General features: G+C 37.7%; 1 protein-coding gene and 1 non-coding gene across 2 annotated transcripts in view; both read left to right on the forward strand.

The window, feature by feature from the left end:
* PDE11A (phosphodiesterase 11A) overlaps positions 1-23,629 on the forward strand; it is a 319,917-nt gene that overhangs the window by 39,647 nt on the left and 256,641 nt on the right. The window contains exon 2 of the mRNA XM_033111416.1: positions 8,519-8,677. Coding sequence (XP_032967307.1) covers positions 8,519-8,677 — 159 coding nt within the window. The remainder of the gene's footprint in view (positions 1-8,518; positions 8,678-23,629) is intronic.
* On the forward strand, positions 423-526 carry LOC117026398 (U6 spliceosomal RNA). Its single transcript, XR_004423751.1, has one exon. It is a non-coding gene; the product is annotated as a U6 spliceosomal RNA (small nuclear RNA).

Raw genomic sequence — 23,629 nt, forward strand, 5'->3', positions numbered from 1 at the left:
ATTCCAGGGTTAGCAATGGTTGCCAACCACTGTCCTATACCTATGAGTACCTAACAGTGACTGCCGATGAAATAAGTACCATATATGTACACATATCTTGTATCACCTTTCCTCTATAACTTAAGGACACAATAGCTCAGACAAAAATTCATTAAACGTTTCATGGAATTACTAGGGGCCTTTTGCATTTGCATGTTTCCACATCTGTATGGTCTAAAAACGTAATTACTATCATGTGGTCAGACTTGAAGAGTTTAATCATCTCAGCTGTGTAGGACCCAAGATAGAGTTGAGATTGTGGTTAAAACAATCACTCTTATAGTTTAAATGGTGCTCAAGACTAATTCTTGGCTTAATTCATGAGTACTGGAAAATTTTACCATAAAATGTTGGGAAGAGGAACCTTAAATGAAGAAAAGAGACTGCTAGCTTCAGCAGTATATATACTGAAATTGGAACAATTCAGAGATTAGCATGGCCCCGGCGCAAGGATGACACACACATTCATGAAGCGTTCCATATTTATAAAAAAAGAAAATACATAGCGGATAAAAGAGAATTGATGTAATCCATCCTTGCTATGAATCTGAGTCCTGGATAAGACCTGTGGCTCTGGCTCCTGCCTTGGGGAGCCTTGAGTGGCTTCTCTGAGAAAGTGAAAAAGAAGAAAGGATAGATTCCCTTTTGCTTTGAGGCTTCTTATGTGCCTCTAAAATATGTCCCTTTGGGGTTGGCTGGGATTGAGTGCAGTAAACATAGCCCTTTTCTTGAGGACCTGAAAGTTCAGACTGCAGAAATTGATTCTTTCTACAAACTTAATGAACCTTGTGGGTGGCACCAATTTTATGGGTGTGCTCTGGTGGCATCACATTCAACTCAGGAACTTGCAGAAGAGGCTAGAAGTGCAAGATCCTGGGTCAGAAATGTATGCAATTACTGTTCTCTATGCAGCAGGCACAGTTCCATTGCTAAAAAGTGAAAATTGCTCTAGGTCTTATGACTTTGTCTTTTTAAATATTAAACATCATAGCTAGTGTCTCATTCTCGTGGGGGGGATCCGGCGGGGTCTCTGGTCCCGCTCCCCACACAAGAACGCAGGATATGGCTAGGCCAAAAAGGAACACCCACGGAGCCATAAGTAGGGGAGTCATATCTCTATACTCTCGCTGGCGGCTGGGTTGGAGAAACAGGAACCAGGAGCAACACAATTCTCAACCCTCACTGTGCCGCTTGCAGACTCAGCCACCATCTTCTTGCTAGCTCCCCTTTTTTCTTTTTTTTTGCTACTAGCGTAGCCACGGCAGTTATATTCATGGCTAATGGCTCACTGGTTACAGCTGACGGCCAACTAGCCACAGCTGCTGGCCATTTGATCACAGTCGATGGCCATTTACTACCTGAGCCCGCACCTTTCTATGTGAGGCTGAGAGCCTGGAAACTGCTTTTTGGGGCTCTGTCCCCACACTCCACCCCTACAGGGTCTCGCCTCACAATCTACGCGACAAGCGTCTTCCGCGAGGGGCCCTGTGCGAGGAGCCTGGAGGTGAATGCTATTTCCTGGACACAGCCAAGCTCTCTGGTCACAGCCAGGGTTTCTCAGGGCACCACCAGTACTTCTGGGCACAGCCAGACTTCCTGGACTTCTTAGGGTACCACTAGTCTCCCCGGGCACAGCCAGGGTTTCTCAGGGCACCACCAGTACTTCTGGGCACAGCCAGACTTCCTGGACTTCTTAGGGTACCACTAGTCTACCCGGGCACACGAGGGCCTCTCAGGGCACTGCCACTCTCTCTGGACACAGCCAGACTTCCTGGACACAGCCAGGGCTCTCAGGGCACTGCCACTCTCTCTGGACACAGCCAGACTTCCTGGACACAGCCAGGGCTCTCAGGGCACTGCCACTCTCTCTGGACACAGCCAGACTTCCTGGACACAGCCAGGGCTCTCAGGGCACTGCCACTCTCTCTGGACACAGCCAGGGTTCTCAGGGCACTGCCACTCTCTCTGGGCTCTCAGGGTACCATGCTGGACTCACAGTCAAGGTGCTTACATATTCTCGATGGCGGCCGGTCAAGACACAAAAGCAAACATCCACCAGTTCCACTACATAGTGGTATGTTCCCAAACAAACAGTCAAGCTGTCCATTAAATCAGGGATGGAAGGCAATTCCCCATAGTCCATAGTCATTCGCCAGGGCTGTCCTGGGGGTGAGGGATGACCTTGACCTCACCCTCAGCTCCCACGGAGGACTCAGCAAGCCATTCCTCCCGGGACTACAAGTCCTGCATCCGGGCTGCCTCAGCAAGCACTTCCCAGCCCACGGGGCCGCAACCACCTTCGCTTTCTCCGGCCTCTGCTGGTTGGGGAACCGTCCACGTCTTCCCACCCCTCCACGGAGCTCCAGCTCTCCGGCAGCTGCTCCTCCTGGTCTTTCTGAGACTGAGTGTTCATACACACAAACTGCTCCACTGCCCTTCGGGGAGCTTTGGCCGACACCATACCCTGCTCCCTATGCCATTTGTCGTGCAGGGGATTCTGCCGACTTCGCCATGTGTCATGCAGGGTGGCAGGTGGGGTGTCATCCGGGGCGTCCTGTGGGGTGTCATGCGGCGGACCCTGCCGACTACGCCAAGTGTCGTGGGGGGGATCTGGCGGGGTCTCTGGTCCCACTCCCCACATAAGAACGCAGGACATGGTGAGGCCAAAAAGGAACACCCACGGAGCCATAGGTAGGGGAGTCACACCACTATACTCTCGCTGGCGGCTGGGTTGGAGAAACAGGAACCAGGAGCCACACAATTCTCAACCCTCACTGTGCCGCTTGCAGACTCAGCCACCATCTTCTTGCTAGCTCCCCCTTTTTTTTGCTAGCCTAGCCACGGCAGTTATATTCATGGCTAATGGCTCACTGGTTACAGCTGACGGCCAACTAGCCACAGCTGCTGGCCATTTGATCACATTCGATGGCCATTTACTACCTGAGCCCGCACCTTTCTATGTGAGGCTGAGAGCCTGGAAACTGCTTTTTGGGGCTCTGTCCCCACACTCATCCAAAATATAGATTTGCACAAAAGGTACTGAGAAGATCCCTGTACTTCTCAAGAGCACTTATACTTAAAATATCTGAGATAGGAAAATATTATGACGTAAAAACGCTCGAAGCAAGAGGAGTCTACCACAATCATAAGAAACTCATTGCAGATTTTAACAACCTTATTAAAGAAACCCTTACTTTAATTTATTAGAAATCTCTCCTGTTATAGATCATTTCTTGTTCTTTTGTCTTAGGGGAGATGAATAAAAATTGGACACCATTCTTCATGTGCTATTTCATTACAAACCTAGAAGCATTTATTAACAGTTTCCTATTCAAGTTTCCGTTTTCAGCAATAAATGGGCTCAGTGTTTCTACCTTCTTGTTGGTCCTGTTTTCTCCTTACTTGGCCTTCTGTGAAGCATTGCTGGTGAGTGTGGTAAACTCCTGAAGACCTCAGGTTGAAAGTTACTGAGTAGAATCCCTCATCCTTACTAAACCTTCTCTACTGGCCATTTCAAGTTAGTCTCCTGAAATCATCTATACCTATCATCTATCTATCATCTATCTATCTATCTATCTATCTATCTATCTATCTATCTATCTATCTATAATTATTATTATCATATATAATGTGTATATATGTGTGTGTGTGTGTGTGTGTGTGTGTATATATATATATATATACATATATATATAATGTATCTTTATGTATCTCAAACTACTTTGGGGGCAGTACCACCATGTGTTTGGCCCACACTCAGCTGAACCTCAAACTATCCACACGGAACTTATATTCCCCAGTCAGAATCTGTCTCTCTTCGTGTTCCTCAATAAGAGATCACTCCACCACTCATCCAGGTACCCGCACCAGATATATGGAGTCATGTCTTACTTCTCGAACTTTAAAAAACTTTCATGAAACTAATCAGCAAGTCCTGTTGATTCTGCCTCCTAAATATCTTTTAACTCAGCCCATTTTCCATCACCCCCTCCGCCACTAACCACTATCCCAGTCCAGAGAGAGTTTATCTCTCACCTGGATCTTTTGCTTTCAACCCAGTCTTTACACATAAGCCAGAGTGGTTTTTCTAAAATGAATCATTAGTCATATTACTACCACTCACTTTCTTAAAACCCTCTGGTGACCCCCCCTTCCTCTACGATAAATTTGCAATTCTAAACCTGGTCACCAGGCACCCCTTCAGCAACGTCCAGCTGGTCTTTTCTGTCACATCTCTAATTTCCCTTGAGAGCCATCTTCATCTTCTTTTAATTTCTCAAATTTACCAGCTTCCAATTGCTAGTTTTGGATGCTGTCCCATCTTCGGACTCTGATCCTTTGGGTATAAGCTTAAACATTTCACTTTCTTTGGGAGATTTTTTTTCTGACCTTGGACTAGATGTGGCCCCTGGCCCTGTGTTCCACAGTGCCTGAAGTTTTTCCCCTATTCCACTCATTTGTGTCCATTGCTGGGCTAGCAAAATCTACTTTTTGCTATCTTCTGTTTTTAAACTTTATTTCCTCTATAGCATCAGATTGATAGGTCCCTTCATCTCATTATTTCCCTAGTTATTTTCATCTCCTACAATTAATTTATACCTCAATTATGGGCTCAGCTTTATTTTTAAAAATTGGAAAATTAATCTAGAGATTAATACATATTAGGAAAGCACGGAATTGTATCACTCTTCTGACCTTCCCTTAGATGGATTATATCAAGTTTTGAGTTAATTTATGAGAATTATCCCATTAGTACTGTAATGAAGCCGTGGACAAAGCATGTTTTAAGATGCATTGTTAAACAAACAAACAAACAAAAAAACCCCACTAAGACTTAATAAAATAAATCTTCTCAACTTTTAAATTAGAAGATTAGCACTTGCCACATATATCAACATAATTATTTTTTCTCCTTGAATTACAAGTTTATCAGATAGGTGCAGAGAGTTGGAGAGATGGTGGGAAGGTGAGAGATGTTTATAATTTTTTGTGCCCCATGGTCATGCTGATTTGTTCTATTGTTTTCGTGTGGCTTTGTATAATTTAACAAAGAATTCTCCCACAGTCTTGGTGGTTGGTCTACTCAGAATTGGACTTTGGTGGATTAGTCCGTTCTCCAGAGATGGCGACTATCCCAAAGGGAAGAGCAGGCAGGCCAGGCCTACTCCAGTGCAGATTTTCAAGTCCATTCTAATATGGTCCACCCACCGATATGCGACTACCAGAATTTGTACCACTCTCCTTATTCTTTCCCAATTTAAGGCTTTCCTTATTAATGAATTTTATTGATTTCACTAGTGACTAAGCTCTTTATTATTTAGGAAAATTATTCTCCTATGACAATGACCTATGAGCATATAAAAAATGCCAATGCCTAGCGTTGGTTAATTCAGTTTGGGATGCAATTCACCTTGTTTAATAAACTGATTTATCAACCTTCTTGACTTTCTTTATATGTAGACTTTGACCTTCATCTCAATCTCCCCATGCCAGTAAATGGCACTTCCATTTATGCAGTTTCTCAAATTAAAGCCTGAGATTCATTCTTCTTTCTCTAGTCCCCCATGCCCAACCAATCATCTGTCAGGAAGTACTGTAAACTCAACTTCCAACGTGTCCATCTACTGTTTACCTCCATTGCCTTTCTCTTAACCCAGACCATCTCTCACCTTACTTGGACCACTGAAATGTCCTGACTGGATTTGCCTATTCCAATCCTGTATCATCTTCCACGTCTTCATTTTTTACAAAAAGGTCCTAAAATTTTTATTATAAAATGTTTCAAACATTTAAACAAGAATTTATAAAATCTTAACATTGTAGTACATTTACTTTACATTTTTTTTAAGGTTACAGTTGGGTTTCTTTTGACAATTATATATACCCATAAAACACATAGTTTTTTTGTTTTTGTTTTCTTTTTTTATTATAACATTTTTTATTAGTTTCAGGTGCACAAAACAATGTAATAGTTAGACATTTATCATTTATATCCCTCACACAGTGACAGCCTCCCTACCCCCATCCACTACCCCTCTGACGTCGCACACAGCCATTACGTTTCCACTGTCTCTATTCTTAATGCTGTACTCCACTTCTTGTAACTATACATATATATGTGTATATATATATATATATATATGTATATATATATAAACTTGTAGTTGACATTCATTAGTGTTCAGCTTCAGGTGTACAGTGCAGTGATCAGGCATCTACATCATCCCTGAGGTGGTCTCCCTAACGAGACAAGTGTCCATCGGATACCCTACAAAATCTTTACAACATTATTGATTACATTCCCCAAATTGACTTTCGTATTCCCATGGCAATCTTGTGGTTATCGACTGTGCTTTCTAATCCCCTCACCTTCCCCCTTATCCCCACCCCACTTCCCAACTAGCAAACCTCAGTTTTTGCTTTACACTTTTTTTTAAAGAAGGAAAACTTTGTACTTAGAGCTCAAGCCTCCTCTCTACCTCCTCTTAATGCCATTTCCTCCCTGCCTCCCCAGGGTAACTACTTGAATAAATTTAGAATTCATTATTCCCATGCATGCTTTATTCTTTTGCTACATATTTGAATCCATATATAACATTAAGCATTGTTTTTAAATATCGGTGGTATTATATAGAGGGTGTCAGATTGCAGCTTATGTGTTTCACTTAACATGGTTTTATACTTGTTCACGTTAATACAAGTAGCTTTAGTTTATTCACTTAAATTGTAGCGCATACTATCAACACAAGAGATCATAATTTGTTTATTTTTCTATTGACCAACATTCAAATGGTTTTCAATTTTTCCTCCTGACCTTGTGATATTAGGGGTACCACAGACCTGGTCAGAAGGCCAGCAGTGTTTGATCTTGAGGTTTGTCCACAGCCAGCCGTCCTAGGCCCTTACATAAAATGCATGGCTCTAGATGGTGGTAGAAAACAGTGCTTTGTTTTTGTTTTTTAAGCCTCTTTTAACAAGGGGATATCTAGAGCATTGGGAGACTCCTTACTTCAGCCCCTGGCTTGAAGCATTGAGCGTGGATCCAGTTTATCATCTTCCTTGGAACATTTTTGTCCATTACCTTTAGGAGACAGTCTTTCCTCAGTCTCTCACTCCCACTCTCCCCTTCGCTTCTTTTCCCTTCCCTCCCCTCCCTTCCCCTCCTTTTCCTTTCCCTTTGTTCTCTTCCATTCCCTTCCTCTCTTTCTTACCATTTCAAAGTAAATTAAAGGTATTATGATATTTCACCTCAAAATACTCTAGCATGTATGTCCTAAAAATAAGAACATTCTCTTACATAATTGCAATACCACTATCACACTCAAGAAAGTTTATATTGACGCATTGATGTAACCTTACACAGTCCATGTTCAGCTTTCTCTGCTTGTCCCCTTAACAAATTACGTAAAAATTTCCAACGAAGGATCACACATTTTATTTAGATCCCAAGCCTTTTAAGTCTTCTTTAAAACAACACAGCTCCCATGACTTTATTTTATTTTTATTTAAATTTTTTTTGGTCTCTCATGATATTGACACTTTTGAGGAGTTCAGGCCAGGTTTCTGATAGAATGAGCAATAATCTGCATTTTTCTTAATTTTCTTTTTCTTCATTTTTTTGGTGATGTTGTATCCTTCTCATTGCAACACAGTAGGAGGCACGTGATCTTATTTTGTTTCATTAACGATGATGCTAAGTTTGATTACTTATTTAAGATGGTGTCCACCAGATCTCTTCAGGATAAAGACATCTTTTCTCTTTGAATTTAATGAGGAAGCCTTGGCGTATCACTTTGGAACTATGTGAATATCCTGTTTAACAACAACCTTGTACCCAATGGCATTAGCATCGATCGATGATCCTTACTTGTATCCATTATTATATTGGTACTTCCAAAATAGATATTATATAATTGTATTATTCCTTCTCCTTTTTTGGCTGATATTCTGTAAGTAAGCCTTTTATGTCTTCCCTCCTCACCACACTTTTTTTTTTTTTTTGAGTATTTTAAAAGTATCACTATGGGCTCATAGGTTCTTTTTTTTCTTTTTACAGGATCATTTGATCAGAAAAAGTAAAGAAGTGCTTTTCTGCATATTTTTTCACAGTGCTTAATAATATGTTTGTTATGTATTTTTTATGATACTTCATAGCCAGCTGTCTATATGAAATAAAATATTTTAATATGTTAATAGCGTAGTGTGGAGTTCCATTAAAATACTTGTCCCTTTTCCAATTTTGATGTCGTTGTGGTCAGGTTTAAAATTTCTCTCTTCATTTACCATGGCTAACAACTATGGTGCTGATTTATTTTCATTTATTTCCCTTTGGTGAATTCAACATGATATCAAATCTGTTATTTTCATTAAAAATCCGTGGTGTAAATTTCCCAGGAATAAAGTATCATACATAGAAATACACTTCTCTCTCCTTCTCCCTGACAATGCATGTGCAGTTAATGCCCTGTCTTATTTTTAGGATCGAAGATTCAATGATGAAATTGACAAGCTAACTGGATACAAGACAAAATCACTATTATGCATGCCTATCCGAAGCAGTGATGGAGAGATTATCGGTGTGGCCCAAGCTATAAATAAGATTCCTGAAGGTGCGCCATTTACTGAAGATGATGAAAAAGTAAGATTTCATGCCTTTTGTGACTTGCACTCTTCTTCTTGATCATTGATTGATGTTCCCCCTGAAAAAGACAGGAATTATGTGAATAGCTGTTGGATTAGCCCATTCATGAATCAAAGAGCTTTTTGTCATGTTATACAAAATGTGATGGGAGTTTTTGATATTTCATAGAATATGGTATAATTGAAAATAATAATTTCACATTTTTCTTAGCTTGCTTTTCATTATAAACCTCAGTAGTATTCTTATTATTCCCTGGTCTTTATCTTCCTTATAATAAGCTTTTTAATTGAGTACGACACCACCACCACACTGGGCCCAAGGAAAATAAGGGGGATAGGAAGAATATATTGTTTCAGAAACTCAGCATTTTCTGTTGTGTTTTCATAACTACGACAGAGAATTGTTTTCTCAGTTCTTATATAAAAATCTCAATGAAATGAATGTTATTTAATTGTTATTCCAAATTGCTAATAAAAAGAACATTATTTTTATCCCTGAGGAGTAGTTGACCTTGGTAGAAGTGATGTACTTTTTGCTCTGAAATTTTACGTTCTTTCACCAGTAGTTTATTCACTAGTTCATATTAACAGAGAGACTCTTCAAAGAGCTGAAGTTCTGGCTTTGAAGCTTTTACTTTCACAGTAAATAGAATTTGATGGCATATTTATAAGATTTGTGGTAAAAGCAAATTTCAAGTTAGTTTGCTTAAGTTTGATGACTGCCATAATCCTATTTGATTAAAAAAGATACTTTATAATTTAACCTTCTGGATGTGAGGTTGCTATTTGCCAGTGCTAATTACTAATTTAATGCATTAAATTAGTTAAATTAGTGCAAATATCTGGTACAAAAGGTCAACATAAAATATGATCATAAGGAAACAAGATTTTCAAGTGACGAGAGTCCTTTGTTGAGGTTATTTCTATAGTCGAATTTGGACAGCTGAAATCCCAGAAAAGGTTTCTAAACACTTAGAGCATGATAGGACCTCAGACAATTTCTTACCAATTCAATACACAATGACAATGTGCGGGGCACATATGTTGGTGTCATAGGGATCACAAATATAAATCCCAAACATGTTACGTCATCCTGGAGCTGCACGAGGCAGAATGTAAGGTCGGTAAAAAGATGTTCCAGGGCATGATGGGTGCCTAGGAAAGCTAGGGTTAGTCTCAACTGAAGAATCTGAAGAGGCTTCTTGGAAGAGATGGCATTTGATCTGACCTCTGAAGAAAGCATAGGCCTTCATCAGACAGAGTCAGGTGAGAAGGTGAGGAGTTTAGAAATGTGTAAAACGTAGGCCACCTCAGACACTAGGCAAATGTTTCTGTGGAATGTAGAGCTAAAGCAAAAATTTTATCTTGTGCACTCTGTACCACAGATGACAGAGTCCTAGATAACAATGTGCCTCTTGTAAGGCTTTAGATAGGAGCGTTTGAGTTTTGTTGCTTTCCAAGTATAACAACCGCAGGCCCAGGCCATCTCCCAGACATTTAGTTCATACAGGTAATGGTTCTGCCTTCACTCTGCCTCTTTCATGTAATAGATCCCATTGTATATTTAATTCTAATCTCTGATTCCATTTATTTTAGATTTGTTTTCTGGACTTCTCTCAGTGGATTTACTTAGGAGCCAGGGTTTCATGAGCTCTGAATGATTTACAGGATTGGCTTGCACAGGGCTTTGTCTTGTCTTAAACAGCCATCCGTGTTTAGCTTTACTGAAAACAAGGGCTGGGGTAGAGTTTCTGCTCGGCTAAGGACAAGCAGCCATTTCATCTCTGACTCTGTTTTCTCACCTGTTAACTCTACTCGCCACCATTCTACAGCATGAGAATTAAATAAGATCATAAATAACCAATACGTGGCAAAACATGGGAAACTAAGCAAGTGTAAAACGTAAATTTTTATTTTTAAATGATCATTTCCCAAAGAAGTTTTAAAATGTTCTTCTATGCTTGTTATTTGTCCCCAGGCTACTTATTTCTTAGATTCCACCTCATTTGAGTATTTCCTTGCTCAAAATGTTATATTTTCCTTGTTTGTAATTATCCTATGTTCCCACAGCAGCATTTTATTTTCCAACCTTTACAATTCTTTCTCCTTATTTAAAAACCCTGCTCTAGTCTCACTTCTTGGAAGAAGCCTTACCAGTTAGGGCAGGTAGATTGTCTTCATGCAGGTGACAGTGGATGGAGTGCGTATTTTATCTCAACTTTGGTATCTGGTTATTGTTCCTTCCTGCAAGGATTCTGCGTGTTGTAAACCAAACAGAAGTAGTGAAGAAAAGCACAGTATCTAGAAATGATTAATGGGCAAGAATAGGGTCTCGATACTTCTTCCAAATATGGGAAGACATTGTAGCATAATGGCTACATACAGGTCATATAGTGAGTCCCCCTGGGTTGAAATTCCATCTCTGCTGTAGCATGTGTAACCATGTTACTTAGCTTCTCTTCCCTCCAATTTCCTCCTCTTAGAAGACAGATGATAATAATACTTACGTCATAAGGCTCTAGGGGGATTAAATGAGAGAATACAGGGAAAGGATTTGAAACAGCTCCTAGCAAATAGGAAGTCCTCATAAAAGGTTAGCTTTTACTGACAGCACATTAATACATGTGAGAGATATAGTCAGCTCTCTGCTAAAAAAATTACCTCTATATTATTTAAGTCTATAAATTTTTCTTAAGCACAGTCTATATGCCAGTTCCACTGTTGGCGTTTCAGCGATAAAATGAGGGATATGCTTCTTTTTAAATTCAGTTTTCTTGTGATTGTTAATGCACACAATGTTTTACTTGGTTGTACGAGGTTATGCTTCTACTAATTTGTATTCTACATTTTGTGTAAAGTTATTCCTTACATATATGTCCACATGTGGATATAGTCTACATTACCATTTTTAGGGGGTATAAAGTTTTCTTCTTTTTCTAAATAGTCTAGTTTGCTTAGTCCCTGTCCTATTACTGGAAATTTCAGTTGTTTCCAGTTTTTCACTAATACAAATAACCCCTGAATGAACATCTTGAACAAATTACCTTTTTCTTTTGTGTTATTTCCTTGGGGTATATTCCAAAGACTGAAATTACTGAGTCAAAGGTCAAGGAAAGTTTTATAGCCCTCATTCCAAGTTATCAAATAGCTTTCAGAAATATTGAACCCTTTTACAATGGTAGCAGCATGCATACACCTCTTTTTGCAGAGCGCTGCCGACTTCGTTCAATTCACATTTTGAAACTCAAGTTAGTTTTCCTTAGTCTACGAGGCAGGCTTCAGACAACCGCCTCCCACAGTCACCAGTATGGACTCCAGCAACAGAAGTTTCAATGTTACTTCCAAGGAAGGAAACGAGGAAGGGAAATGGAAGCCTGGTGCTTACTGTTAGGTAAGGGGCTCCAGATCAGACAGCCTTCAGGGCAGGATCCGGCCTCTGCCCTGTTCTCTATTATTTGACTGACCTTGAGTGAGTTGCTCAATTCCTCTTTACCACAGAACTTCCACAGGAGGGTTGTCGTGAGGAGTAGAGTGTATCATAGACATAAGGTGCTTAAGGTAGCACTAATTATCATTAAGTGATCGTCATGAAATCTCACCATCTATTTTACTTGATACACAAAACTGCTATGTCATCGTTCGTGTGGGTCGTGGTGAATTTGTGGCACATTTAGCATAATATGATTTGTATGTCCTGATATCTTAAAATGTCAACTTCTGGAGACTATCAGCTGTTCTGTATGCAAAAAAAATTTTGCAATATGAGACTCAGTAAATTGTTTGCCTGAGATAAATTAAAAATTAAGTGTGATATATTCATTTCTGGGCTGTTTACATACCCGTATTGTGTTTCTTGAAAATTCTGTACCTAGGTTTCAGTGACTGTGCTGTAGTACATGTCGTAGCTGATGGATGGGCCTGGAAAGATCGTCAAGTCCATTTCCCACCAGCCCTGTCCTCATCCAGTGCAGGAATCTTCCCTGACAGATGGTCATTCAGCCTCTGCTTAACAACTTTCCTTTTAACCATATTAAAATCATTATGCTTTTTACAGTTCTTGCATAACTAGCAGTAATTTAATCAGCAGTGGTTGGAGTTGTGTGTGAAATGTAGTTTACCATATGCACAGATTAATAATTTAAGTTATATACTGACAAATTACTAGTTCGGTAATTCATGTTGGAAGTGCACACAAAGGCAGATCATACAGAAGGGATGATTGGAATTTTCTGGTTCACTTCGTAGGTTTCCAGCAAATGTTTCTGTTTTTCAGTGATACGTATAAGCTAGCTGATCTTGGTGGTGTGACAGCCAGTGAATTTATCACTTCGTAACTCCTGGGTGAGTAAGGCGAGGTATTCTTTTGTAGAATAAAATAACGAGATCTGGATGGGAGCAAACATCTGTGATCTATCAAGATGTATGGGCACTCCAGGTGAAACCTGGCATATGGAAATGAGCACTAGCTCTTAACCACCCTTACCAGGCTGCCTATATCTGGGCTGCATGGAGCCCTTTCTTATTATGGCGCTGCAATGAAGAAGATGTCTATTGCAATTACTTTCCAACCGCTGACATATAAGCAGTTGTGGCTTAAAGTTGTTCTTTAGCTAATCTCTATAGGGTTTTTTTTAGCCTGTGGTCACCTTTCTCCAGCTCATTATTCAGAGTGTTCAGCTACCCTGCTGCTCTCCTTTGTGCCAACATGTTCAGACACCCTGCAGAGCTGGGATGCAGCCAACTGAGCTTGGCTGCCTTGGGACTGGCCACATTCCAGGAACTTGTTATGGGTGATGCTGCCTTGCCAGTTGGTGTTGAGGATGGTACATGGATGATGCTAATGAATCCAACAGAAGCCGGAGTTTTGTTGTTTGCAACAGGCCTGAGGCTCATAGCCAGATAACGGGGAGGATTTCATAAGCTCTTGGCCTTACATTTGTTAAATTGTTCCTGATTGTGCTAAGGCTAATGTATAGGATCCTGGTGAGAGGTCAAGGCTGCAAAAAGTATTCAAGTTCACTTTCGTGAGGAGGATGGATGTTGAATACATCACGCTGATAGGGGTGGCAAATTGGTGGTCCCAGAGACTGAATGTAGCCCCCAGATGTGTGACTTGCATGGAATTTGACTGGCATACGATTCTTTTTTTTTTTTTTTTTTTTTGAAAGCCTTTAGACATGGCTGCAACCTCTAGTTCTGCCATAATAGCCAATACCTAAACAACTCGTTAGGTTAATAAAATCAACATGGTGGGAGCAAAGATGAACGGGTTTCTTCTATCGTCTTATAAAGAGTTAGTTTCTACACAAAGGTACTCTGCAAAAGTACTTTCCTAATAGTTATTTAAAAAAACCCACAACTTGTTATATACATGGTTACTGGTATGACAACAACTCTGCCAGGCAAGTTCATGTTTTCTATTAATACTCCATCGTCTTGGATATTCAGCTAATGAGTAGTAATTAACTAATTGTAGGAAGTGGCCCTTGTGTTTTCATTTCATTTTCTTCCCTTTTTTCTGCCGATATTCCAATTAACTTAGATTTTAACACCTGTTGCAATAAAATTATAATTAATAATCAGTGTTCAGCAAAAAGCTTTTGAAAGTCCTGGCAGGTGGCTCATGATTGCAAGTTATATTGGATCAATAAGATTTCAGTCCTGGAAAAATTTGGATTGAATCTCATAACTAGGTAATTGCTACACTTTATCTACATTTAAACTGTCTCATCTCTGTACTTTTTTGCCTTTTAATGGCTATTACCCAGGTCCCATATAATCACTGTGAAACTACAGGAGATTCAGAGACCCATTTATTCATATTCTATGTGTTCATTGGACTATATCTGACCATATCAGAAACAAGCACATTTTACAAGAAAACTGTTACCAATACAGTACCTGTCAGAACTCAGGTTAAACTTCAGGGAATTTTTCTGTTGGAGAAATATTGTTGTGGACTTCTAGCTCTAGTCTCTGCCTTTTCTTTAGGCAAAGTCTAACTTTGGGGTAGGAAGGCAAGTTTCCCTGCCAGGGCCCAACTTAGGGGTTAACACTCAACAACAGCTGGTCACTGTGTCCCTGATTTTGTCATGTATTTCTCATGCCCATACTTCTATTTATATGCTTATCTAATTGCACAAAATCCTCCTCTTCTTCACCCTCTTTCAAGGCTTAAATCAAATCCTGTCATCTCAGACTTCATTAAGTATTAAAGCACTTTTCCAAAAGTGATTACGTTTGTCCTTGATACTAGCAGTTCTTAAGTTTTATAGTTTAACTCTTTTTTTCAGCTGTCCCCAATGATTGTAGTTGGATTTTGACTAATCATTCATTGAGAAAATATATGATGGCCAAATATTCAGGAAGTTAAAAAAAATTAATAATACAGTTGACAAAATGAAGGACAATACCTACAAAGTGTATTTTGTATTTCCAATGCAAATAATAGGTGGTGTGACTGCAGATTTACAGGCCCCTTGCAAAAATTCTGATGTCCTTAGATGGCTGATATGCTGGCATTTGTAATTTCCTGCTTACTTAGCTTCCATTTTTATGTTTCTAAGTGCTTAAATGCAGCATCATCCCTCTTTCTATCTCTTTTCATGTACTTTGCAGAACCTTGTAAGGTAGTTTGCATTTAACAGGAACATGAAATAGCAGGAACATGAACCAAATGAATTAAATAAGTTACAGGACTGTAATTGTTACAATGCAGAACGGGGAGGGTTTGGGGTGATCATTGATCCAAACATCATTTTTAACGGCCGAATAGTGTTCCATTGTGTGCAAGAACCATTCATTCATTCACTGTTTATTGAGTTTCTGTTTATTAGTAGACGCTACTATGTTTGAGACACTGTTCTAAGTACTAGGGTTAAACTGATTAATAAAATAGACAAAAATTCCTGTCCCCTCAGAGTTTACATTTTTGTGGTAAAGACAGACAATCAGTAAAGTAAACATATAAGTATATAACATAACTTCAAGTAGTGATTAGATATATAATTTTTAAAATTTAGATAATCCAACAGTTTTGGATTTTTTTTTTCTGTAGCTTTTATTCATATGAGTGTGTTTAATTAAGTCAAGGTAATATGAAAAGGGCTCACAGTAGAATAGGATCTTGCACTAGGGAGCAGTATTTTATCCTCAAATAATTATGATAAACTGATGGACTCTTCAACTAAATCTCTTTCTTTTTTCCTCAAACTCCAGGTGTTCACATAAATTGTGTGTCCCTCTAGGCTGCCTTAAGCACTAGACTTGAAGTATGAGGAAGTGTTGTCTTTTTATGTTTACCTCAAATACCTTTGTGTGGTGTTGTCTTCTGTGTATCAAGCTGTAATCACAATATCAATTTGCCATCACCTGAACCAGGGAAGTTAAGCCATCTGGGATATACCTGGGGGTGCTAAAAAAATGTATACACATGACTTGTATTCATCTTTTGTTATGAGTATATATTGACTATTACAATTTTAATACAGTTTTTTCCTTTCTTAAAATGTGTATACATTTTTTGGCACCCTCTGTGTGTGTGTGTGTGTGTGTGTGTGTGTGTGTGTGTGTGTGTATGTATGTATGTATGTATATCTGGAGCATCTGGGAGGAAAAGGTTCGGGGCTGAGGGGAGTTTCATGCATTCTGAGTTTCAGAGACAAATACATCCATGGCTTTTAATAGTTGGTAGGACATGAAATAGACTTTTAGTCAAGCCACTTTTAAAAGTACAAAATGACAAAAAAAAACTGTCCTGTAAACTCTATCTCTGATTTATACAAGACTTGGACAAGGGAGAATAGTCTGCTGTCACAGATTAGAAATATAATAAATAAGCACTTGTTGGCAGAAAGAATTATTATTAAAGAAGTAGAATAGGGTGTTGTGGATTCTTGTTTGTTGGAGATTTCAAATTAAGACAGAGAACTGTCTTCTTTGAATAACTAGTTTAGTCTTATTGTCTGAATAAAACAGCAAGATTGTTTCTTTTAACCTTCGAATACTGAATACTTGAATTCAAATTTTGAAAACTTAAATCAATTTTTTTTTATTAAAAGTGAAATTTAGTAGAAATTCAAGTATATTTGGTTATCTTTGAATTGGGCATCTCTCAGTTTATTTTCCTTTCCTTTTATGATAAGTTTATTTCCTAATTATAAAAGTAATACAAGCTTATCATAGAAAATTTGCAAACTACAAAAAAAGGAAAAACTAAAATCCCTCATAACCCTAACTTTCAGAGATAATACTGTTAATATTTTGGGCATATTTTCTTATATTTATTTATTTTTACCTACAAAGGTATATTTCCAAATTTGCATCATGTAGTACACATGGTATTTTATCGTGCTTCAAACAATTCTTCAAGGATGCAACTTACATGTTTGCATTACATTTTACCATGTAATCATGCATTATATTTAATCATTTTATTCCTCTGTTTTTAGGTTGTTTCCCAAATCATGTTATAATAAAATTACAATTAATGAACTTCTTTATAAATACTATATTTTGCTATGTATGGTGTGCTCCCACATTTTTGGCCCAAACCTTCAGGGGAAAAATCTTTCATTTTAATTTTTTAATTCAAATTTTTATTTGTCTACATTTAGGTACTTGTTTTTTGTATTATAAAGGAATTTTAGCATTTATTTTTTTAAAACATATTATGGTACAAGAAATTTTATATAACAAATAATTGCAAAACACAAGAACAGATACAAGGTACAAGAAATTTTATGTACTGGTAACAAATTTACAATATTTACACATCATAGAAGGCCAAGAACTCTTCATCATTGCAAGTTCAGTTGTTCAGTTCAACAAAACCGATTATCGCATTCCAGGGTATTATTTTGCATACAGATATTGTTATTGATTTCTAGAGTTACACTTTTAATTCATAAGCATAAATAAAAGAATTGAAAACTTTTTTATAGATACGGAATTAGTACTATCCATGTATAATGAGCATCCTTATTTTTCCCTCACAAATTTGGGCAAAAAAGTGTGCATAATACATGGCAAAATATGGTAAATCTTGGACCACATCTTAGGATAGCTATATTAAGCTGTGGTTTTGTAGGTCAGACATATTGGTAATTTCCTGTGGTTCAAACTGATGCTTAGGGTTCCTAAGTCAAGGAGTTTGAATAATAATTTTTTATAACAACGTTATTGAGATAAAATTCACATACCATACTATTCACCCATTTAAAGTATACAATTCAATGGTCCTTAATATATTTGTAGATGTGTATAACCATAACCACACTCAATTTTAGACCAATTTCATTACCCCCAAAGAAACACCATACCTGTTAAGAGTAATTCTATTTGCCGCCTGCTCTCTCAGTTTACCAATCTATTACCTGTCTCTACGGATTTACTTCTGAACAGTTCATGTGAATGGAATCATACAATATGATTGGCTTTTTTCAGTTATCATAACGTTTTCGAGATTCATCCACATTGTAGCACATGTCAGTATTATTTCATTTCTTTTTGTGGCCAAATAATATTTCATTATATGGTTATACCACATTTTATTCAGCCATTTATCTGTTGATAAACATTTGGTTGTTTCCACTTGTTGAATATTGTGAATGAAGCTGCTATGAACATTCACATACCTGTTCTTGTGTGAACATATTTTTTTCATTTTTCTTGGATATATAGCAAGGAGTAGAATTATTTCATTTTTTGAGGAACTGGCAGACTGTTTTCCAAAATGGCTGCCCTATTTTACGTTTATATTAACAGTGCATGAGTTTTCCAATTTCTCCACATCCTTGCCAATACTTATTATCTCTTTTTTTTAATTATAATCATCATAGTAGGTATGAAGTGGTTTTTCATTGTGGTTTATCAAAACCACAATGCCTTATCCTGATAGCTAATGATGTTGAGTATCTTTTCATTTGCTTATTGGTGGAGCATTTATTTTTAAGGCTCTTGATAAATTTCACCCATTTTCTCTCCAGAAAATTGTATTACTTTACAATGCCAATAGCAGTATATCAACTCACTGAACCCTTACCAGCTTGAATATCAGTTTTAAAAATTGCATTCTTTTGATTTCTGATTTCACTTTATTTCCACTTTTATTATTTATTCTGTATGTGCACACATTCCACAAGGAATTAATTAACCATTAGTCTAAGTCAATATATTTTTTTTGAACTATAAGGAAAGGCTAGCATGATGCAAACTGGCCTATGCACACAACTACTAGGTTGTTCACAATAGCTCTTATGTACATCATAATAGATGCCAAAATGTTTGAAGTAAATGGGAGCTGACTACTTTCCTATAACTTTGCTATTTGGTTTTAATGAAAGAGAACTCAGACCAAATTCTACTGCATATAAAGACATTTATTTAAACAAAAATTTATTGGCTAGTTGGGTCAAATAGTTCAGACACTCTGGGCTTCAGTAAACTTCGTGAAGTCTAAACTCTCTTTGTTTTAGATGATCTAAACACTCGTAATATTTCAGAAGCAGAATCTCATTGCTCTTGGAGAGAGGCACTAAGCAACCATAACTTTCTGACCCCATGGCAGGATTGGACAGCCTCAGGGCCCATCCATATGGATATAAGTTTAGAACTTGCTAGATTTTTATACCTTATGTAATACAGGGTTTGAGGGAGTATCGCTAGAATATTATTACCGATACACATATCTTAAATACTACTAATTTCAGTAATTACAGTCCCAATCTAATATCCATTGTGCTGGTTAATTTCGTAAAGTACTAATTTCACGAGTGAAAGTCTGTTTCAACATCGGCAAAGCCCCATGCTTTTGATGGCAGGTAAAGATCTCTGCATCACTTGTAATAACCACATTGGGAGTAAGCTTTCTGACTAGCCTTGGAGGGTAAATTCTTGATAGGGCAACTGTCTGCTCCTCTATGGCATATTAAATCTACCCCACTCCACATACACACATAACTTCACATAATCTTTATTAAAGAGTTTAAAGCAAATTATGGACATCAAAAGAGCATGCAGTATCTCTCAGTGTTTGTTTTTCTTAAACAAGAAAATAACAGAAACCATTTATTGAGTGCCCACTCTGCAATAGGTGCTTTGTGTACATTATCTAATTTAATCCCCACCAATCTTGTGGTAATTATTCTCATCCTCATTGTTTGGATGGGAAAATGGAATGTGAGAGATTTTAAGAATGTTTCTAGATCAGTTGGATTATACATGGCAGAGCTGGGCATTGTCTCCCCCTCTCCATCTCCTCATGGCACATGGGAATGCTTGATGGATTTCATTATTTCCCGATTGTGTCATCTTCACTTCAGGGAATCATGAATACATAGATCGTGCACATGTATAGATAGTTAAATAAAGTTTGAGATTCTACATATTTAATTTCAGGGAGAGAGTGTGACTGAGTGAAACATAATTTCTAAATTACATTGCCTGGTGGCGTTTCACCCTTTCATAAATATCTGTAACCAAGTTTGAGCTTTATGTCTCTAAGAAAAATAGAAAAGCTAACAGGCTAAAGAGTTAGGAATCTCTGAAAATAATGATTGCTTTGTACACATACAACTAGGCAATAGATAATTTAATATTTTATCCCATATTTGTGTTTTCAATGGCAAATAACAAAACATTTTACATTTATGGTTTTTTAATGAATTTTTTTTCCCTTCTAGGGATGAAAAGAAGTTGAAGATCAGTGCTTGAAAAAGTTGTTTCAAGTCAGAATCTGAAAATAGTGTTCAATTTCACTAAGCAGAGAAGTGAGGTGTTCCAGTGTAAATTAGAGAGTTTTATTCTCTGTTTAGCAAAATTATGGACTATGCTGTTTAAATGAAGGTACATTATATTCCTTGTTGGAGAATTCCAAATAGAAAATAAGATGACTTTGTAGCATACTTCATAATTTTTATTTTTAAAATGTACTTGGATATTTAATTTTTCCTTTTCTTCTTTTCTGTATTGGAGGTAGAAATGAAACCATTTCTTTTTGTCATTTGCCATTATTTTCTTTTATGTCTCCCACACGCACCCTGGATAATATCCTGCCTAGATATGATTGTAGGCTATTTTCACTGGCAGATTCTGATTCCATTGCCAATCAACGACGTGAAGGAGCACTGCCCCCACCCCTTTCATATTCTGCACACTCCATTTAGAAATGAGAAAAAGTCTCAAAGGTAGGCTCTACTATTACCAAAGCAGGCAGCCAAGTCCCCCCAGGGAGGCCCTGATCTGGAGTGAGAGCATGTTAAGAGGAGGAGAAAGTAATGAACAGCTTTGAAAAATGAGGTTATGTAAGTTAGAGCTGCCCAGAGATGCTCTGCAGGTCTATTAGACACAGTTCTTGAAAAGGGGTTTAAATGAAACAAAAATGTAATAACGAAATTCTCTCACTGGAGAGAATTTAAAATGATTCCTCACTGGAATTAATTGACATCATCAGAAGGTCGGAACAGGCTTTGTCTGTCTGAAAAGCATATTCAGTGTTTTGGAAGAATTGCTGTCTATAGCACATAATAGACTCAGAAATCAATACCTTTTCTTTAAAGACGCCACCCAGTGTTTGATAGCAGTGAGTAATTATGTCCACCGCAGTATCGGGGAAATCTTGGTCCATCTTTGGTGCTTGATTATTTGGTATACTCTGTTTCCAAAACCCTACACATATCTCTTTCCTTTCTGTCATTTAAAAAAATGTTTCTAATTAATTTTGCAAATCCTTTAATACTGATGTAAATTTTGTTTGTCATGATTTCTCAGTGGTACTTGCGGTTTAATATAACTGAAATTTGTTCCAGGTATTTCGTCCAAATTTCTGTTTCCAAATCTAGGATGAGGCTTCAAAATAAGCCACGAATTATTCTCTCCTGTCATGGAAGACAGTCCTTGGATGAACCTTTCAGTATCCATTTCTTCTTTTCAGGGTTTGACTCTAAATTTATTTTAAAATCTCAGCTTAGATATTTGACATGATACCTTCATAATTAGGATAGTCATGGGACCTGATGAGAGTTTTGCTCTTCCTTTTAACCTCTGAGACAGGGTGATGGGAATTATTGTCTCTTTGAGACTGAAAGCTCATTTTGCTCTAGATCCAGAAAATCCATTGTTTTAAGATTTGATCTTGATGCTTCTGGTGTTTCTGGTCATGGCTGTTTCTGTTGCTTTATGCTTTAAAGACTCATCCAGTTTAAAACATTAAAACTGTACAAATTATGACCAACTTCTGGACTGCAACATAGATTTCTTAAGTAAAAGAAAACTGGAAATCAAGCTGCCGCTTCTTTCTTGTCTTCAAATTATTGTCAGGGGGAAGATTATGCACAGATGATTGGATTAAGCAAGGGTTAGTGTTCCCTCTGCCATGCACAGAGTAATAAGTCATTCTCCTTCTTAAAATTACACCAGTATATAAAACACAGTTCGATTTGTGCTGGAAGTACAAGGTCATAGCCATTCACCTAGAAGATGATCCTTCATAATTATTCCCAGAAAAATACTTTGGAAAAATACTCTCTGCCCTTCATGGTTCAGTGATGTAAAATGTTTGTACTGCACTTGTTATGGGCGGTAAAGGCAGGGAGCTCATCCAACAGATAGACCTGTGGGTCTGGTGCTAAATTTAGAAAGACAATCAACTGGAAGATGGTAGAATGTATGCCAGGTATACAGTTTGTTACATTCACTATCTTTGAAGCTGTTAGAAGCATCAATCATTATAATAACATCAAAATTTACATTTGCGGATAATTTAATTTTCACACATATATTAACTCATATGATTCTGTCAGTATTCTTATGGGATAGGTAAGACAATTCTTAAATGTTTTATTACAGATGAGGTAACTGCAGTCTGTCCTGTTTAGCAGGAAGTTAAGAATGGAATTAGGAGGTCAGTGTTTTCCCTCGTGCTTGACTTGTCATTTTTTATAAATAGCGCATTGACTATTCTCACTCCTTAGAAAAAGGAGAGCTCAAAGCAGAGTATTCATTGAGTTAATTGTAGAAATGATGTCATTTAATATGTCAGAATGTACAGCTAACCAATCAGTAAAAAATGAAAGATCATAACAATGAAATCTCATTTCTTCATGATTGATGCACAATAGCTTCTTAAAGAAATAAAGGTGATATAAGAATCTTACCTTACAAATCCTCATGGAAAATTTTCAAAAACCATCTGCTCTGAATGCATGGAAATAATAGAAAGCAAGGATAGCTCAGAAATTGTTGTGTTTTTTTTCAAATTCTTCTTTTAGCGCAAAAAATAAAATAAAATAACTTCAGAGATTTTAAATTATTTGCTCCAGGTTACACAATTAGAAAATGACAGCTGAGAGTTGAATCTGTATCTTTAAACTCCAATGTTCCTGGGTCTTACTCTATACCATCTAAATATTTGGCTGCCTACGGGCAGAGGGTCAGACAACAGTGGTGGTCCCATTCAACTTTGTGATTCTTTGGTGGGCAACACTACATGGGCACCCCCATTTTATTGGTAGGAAAATCCTGGTGGAGGAAGGTCTCCTGAAGCAATTCGTATGTCAGTGGTATAATGCAAGTCTCCCAAGTGCTTCTTTGCCTGTCTTCTCACAGATCGTGGAGCCTACAATGTTTTTGATTCCACCATAAAAAGGCTTTATGAAGAATCATCAATGCAATATATAGATGATGTATTACAGAAATGTACACTTGAAACCTATATAATTTTAGTAACCAATGTCACCCCAATAAATTTAACAAATAAAAAAGTCATCTATATATTTTAGCCACGAGGGTTGAAAATAAAAATAGAAGCTATTAAAAAAAGAATCTCTATTCTCCAGTCATCGTTGAAGTAAAGTACATATTGTCATGCTCTATAACAAATTCAGTCATACTGGAATCACATCAGAATGCTAAGGTGAGATTCTAGCTAGCACATTCTGACTCGCTTAAGCTG

The sequence above is a fragment of the Rhinolophus ferrumequinum genome, chromosome 8, assembly GCF_004115265.2.
Source record: "Rhinolophus ferrumequinum isolate MPI-CBG mRhiFer1 chromosome 8, mRhiFer1_v1.p, whole genome shotgun sequence".
NCBI lineage: Eukaryota > Metazoa > Chordata > Mammalia > Chiroptera > Rhinolophidae > Rhinolophus > Rhinolophus ferrumequinum.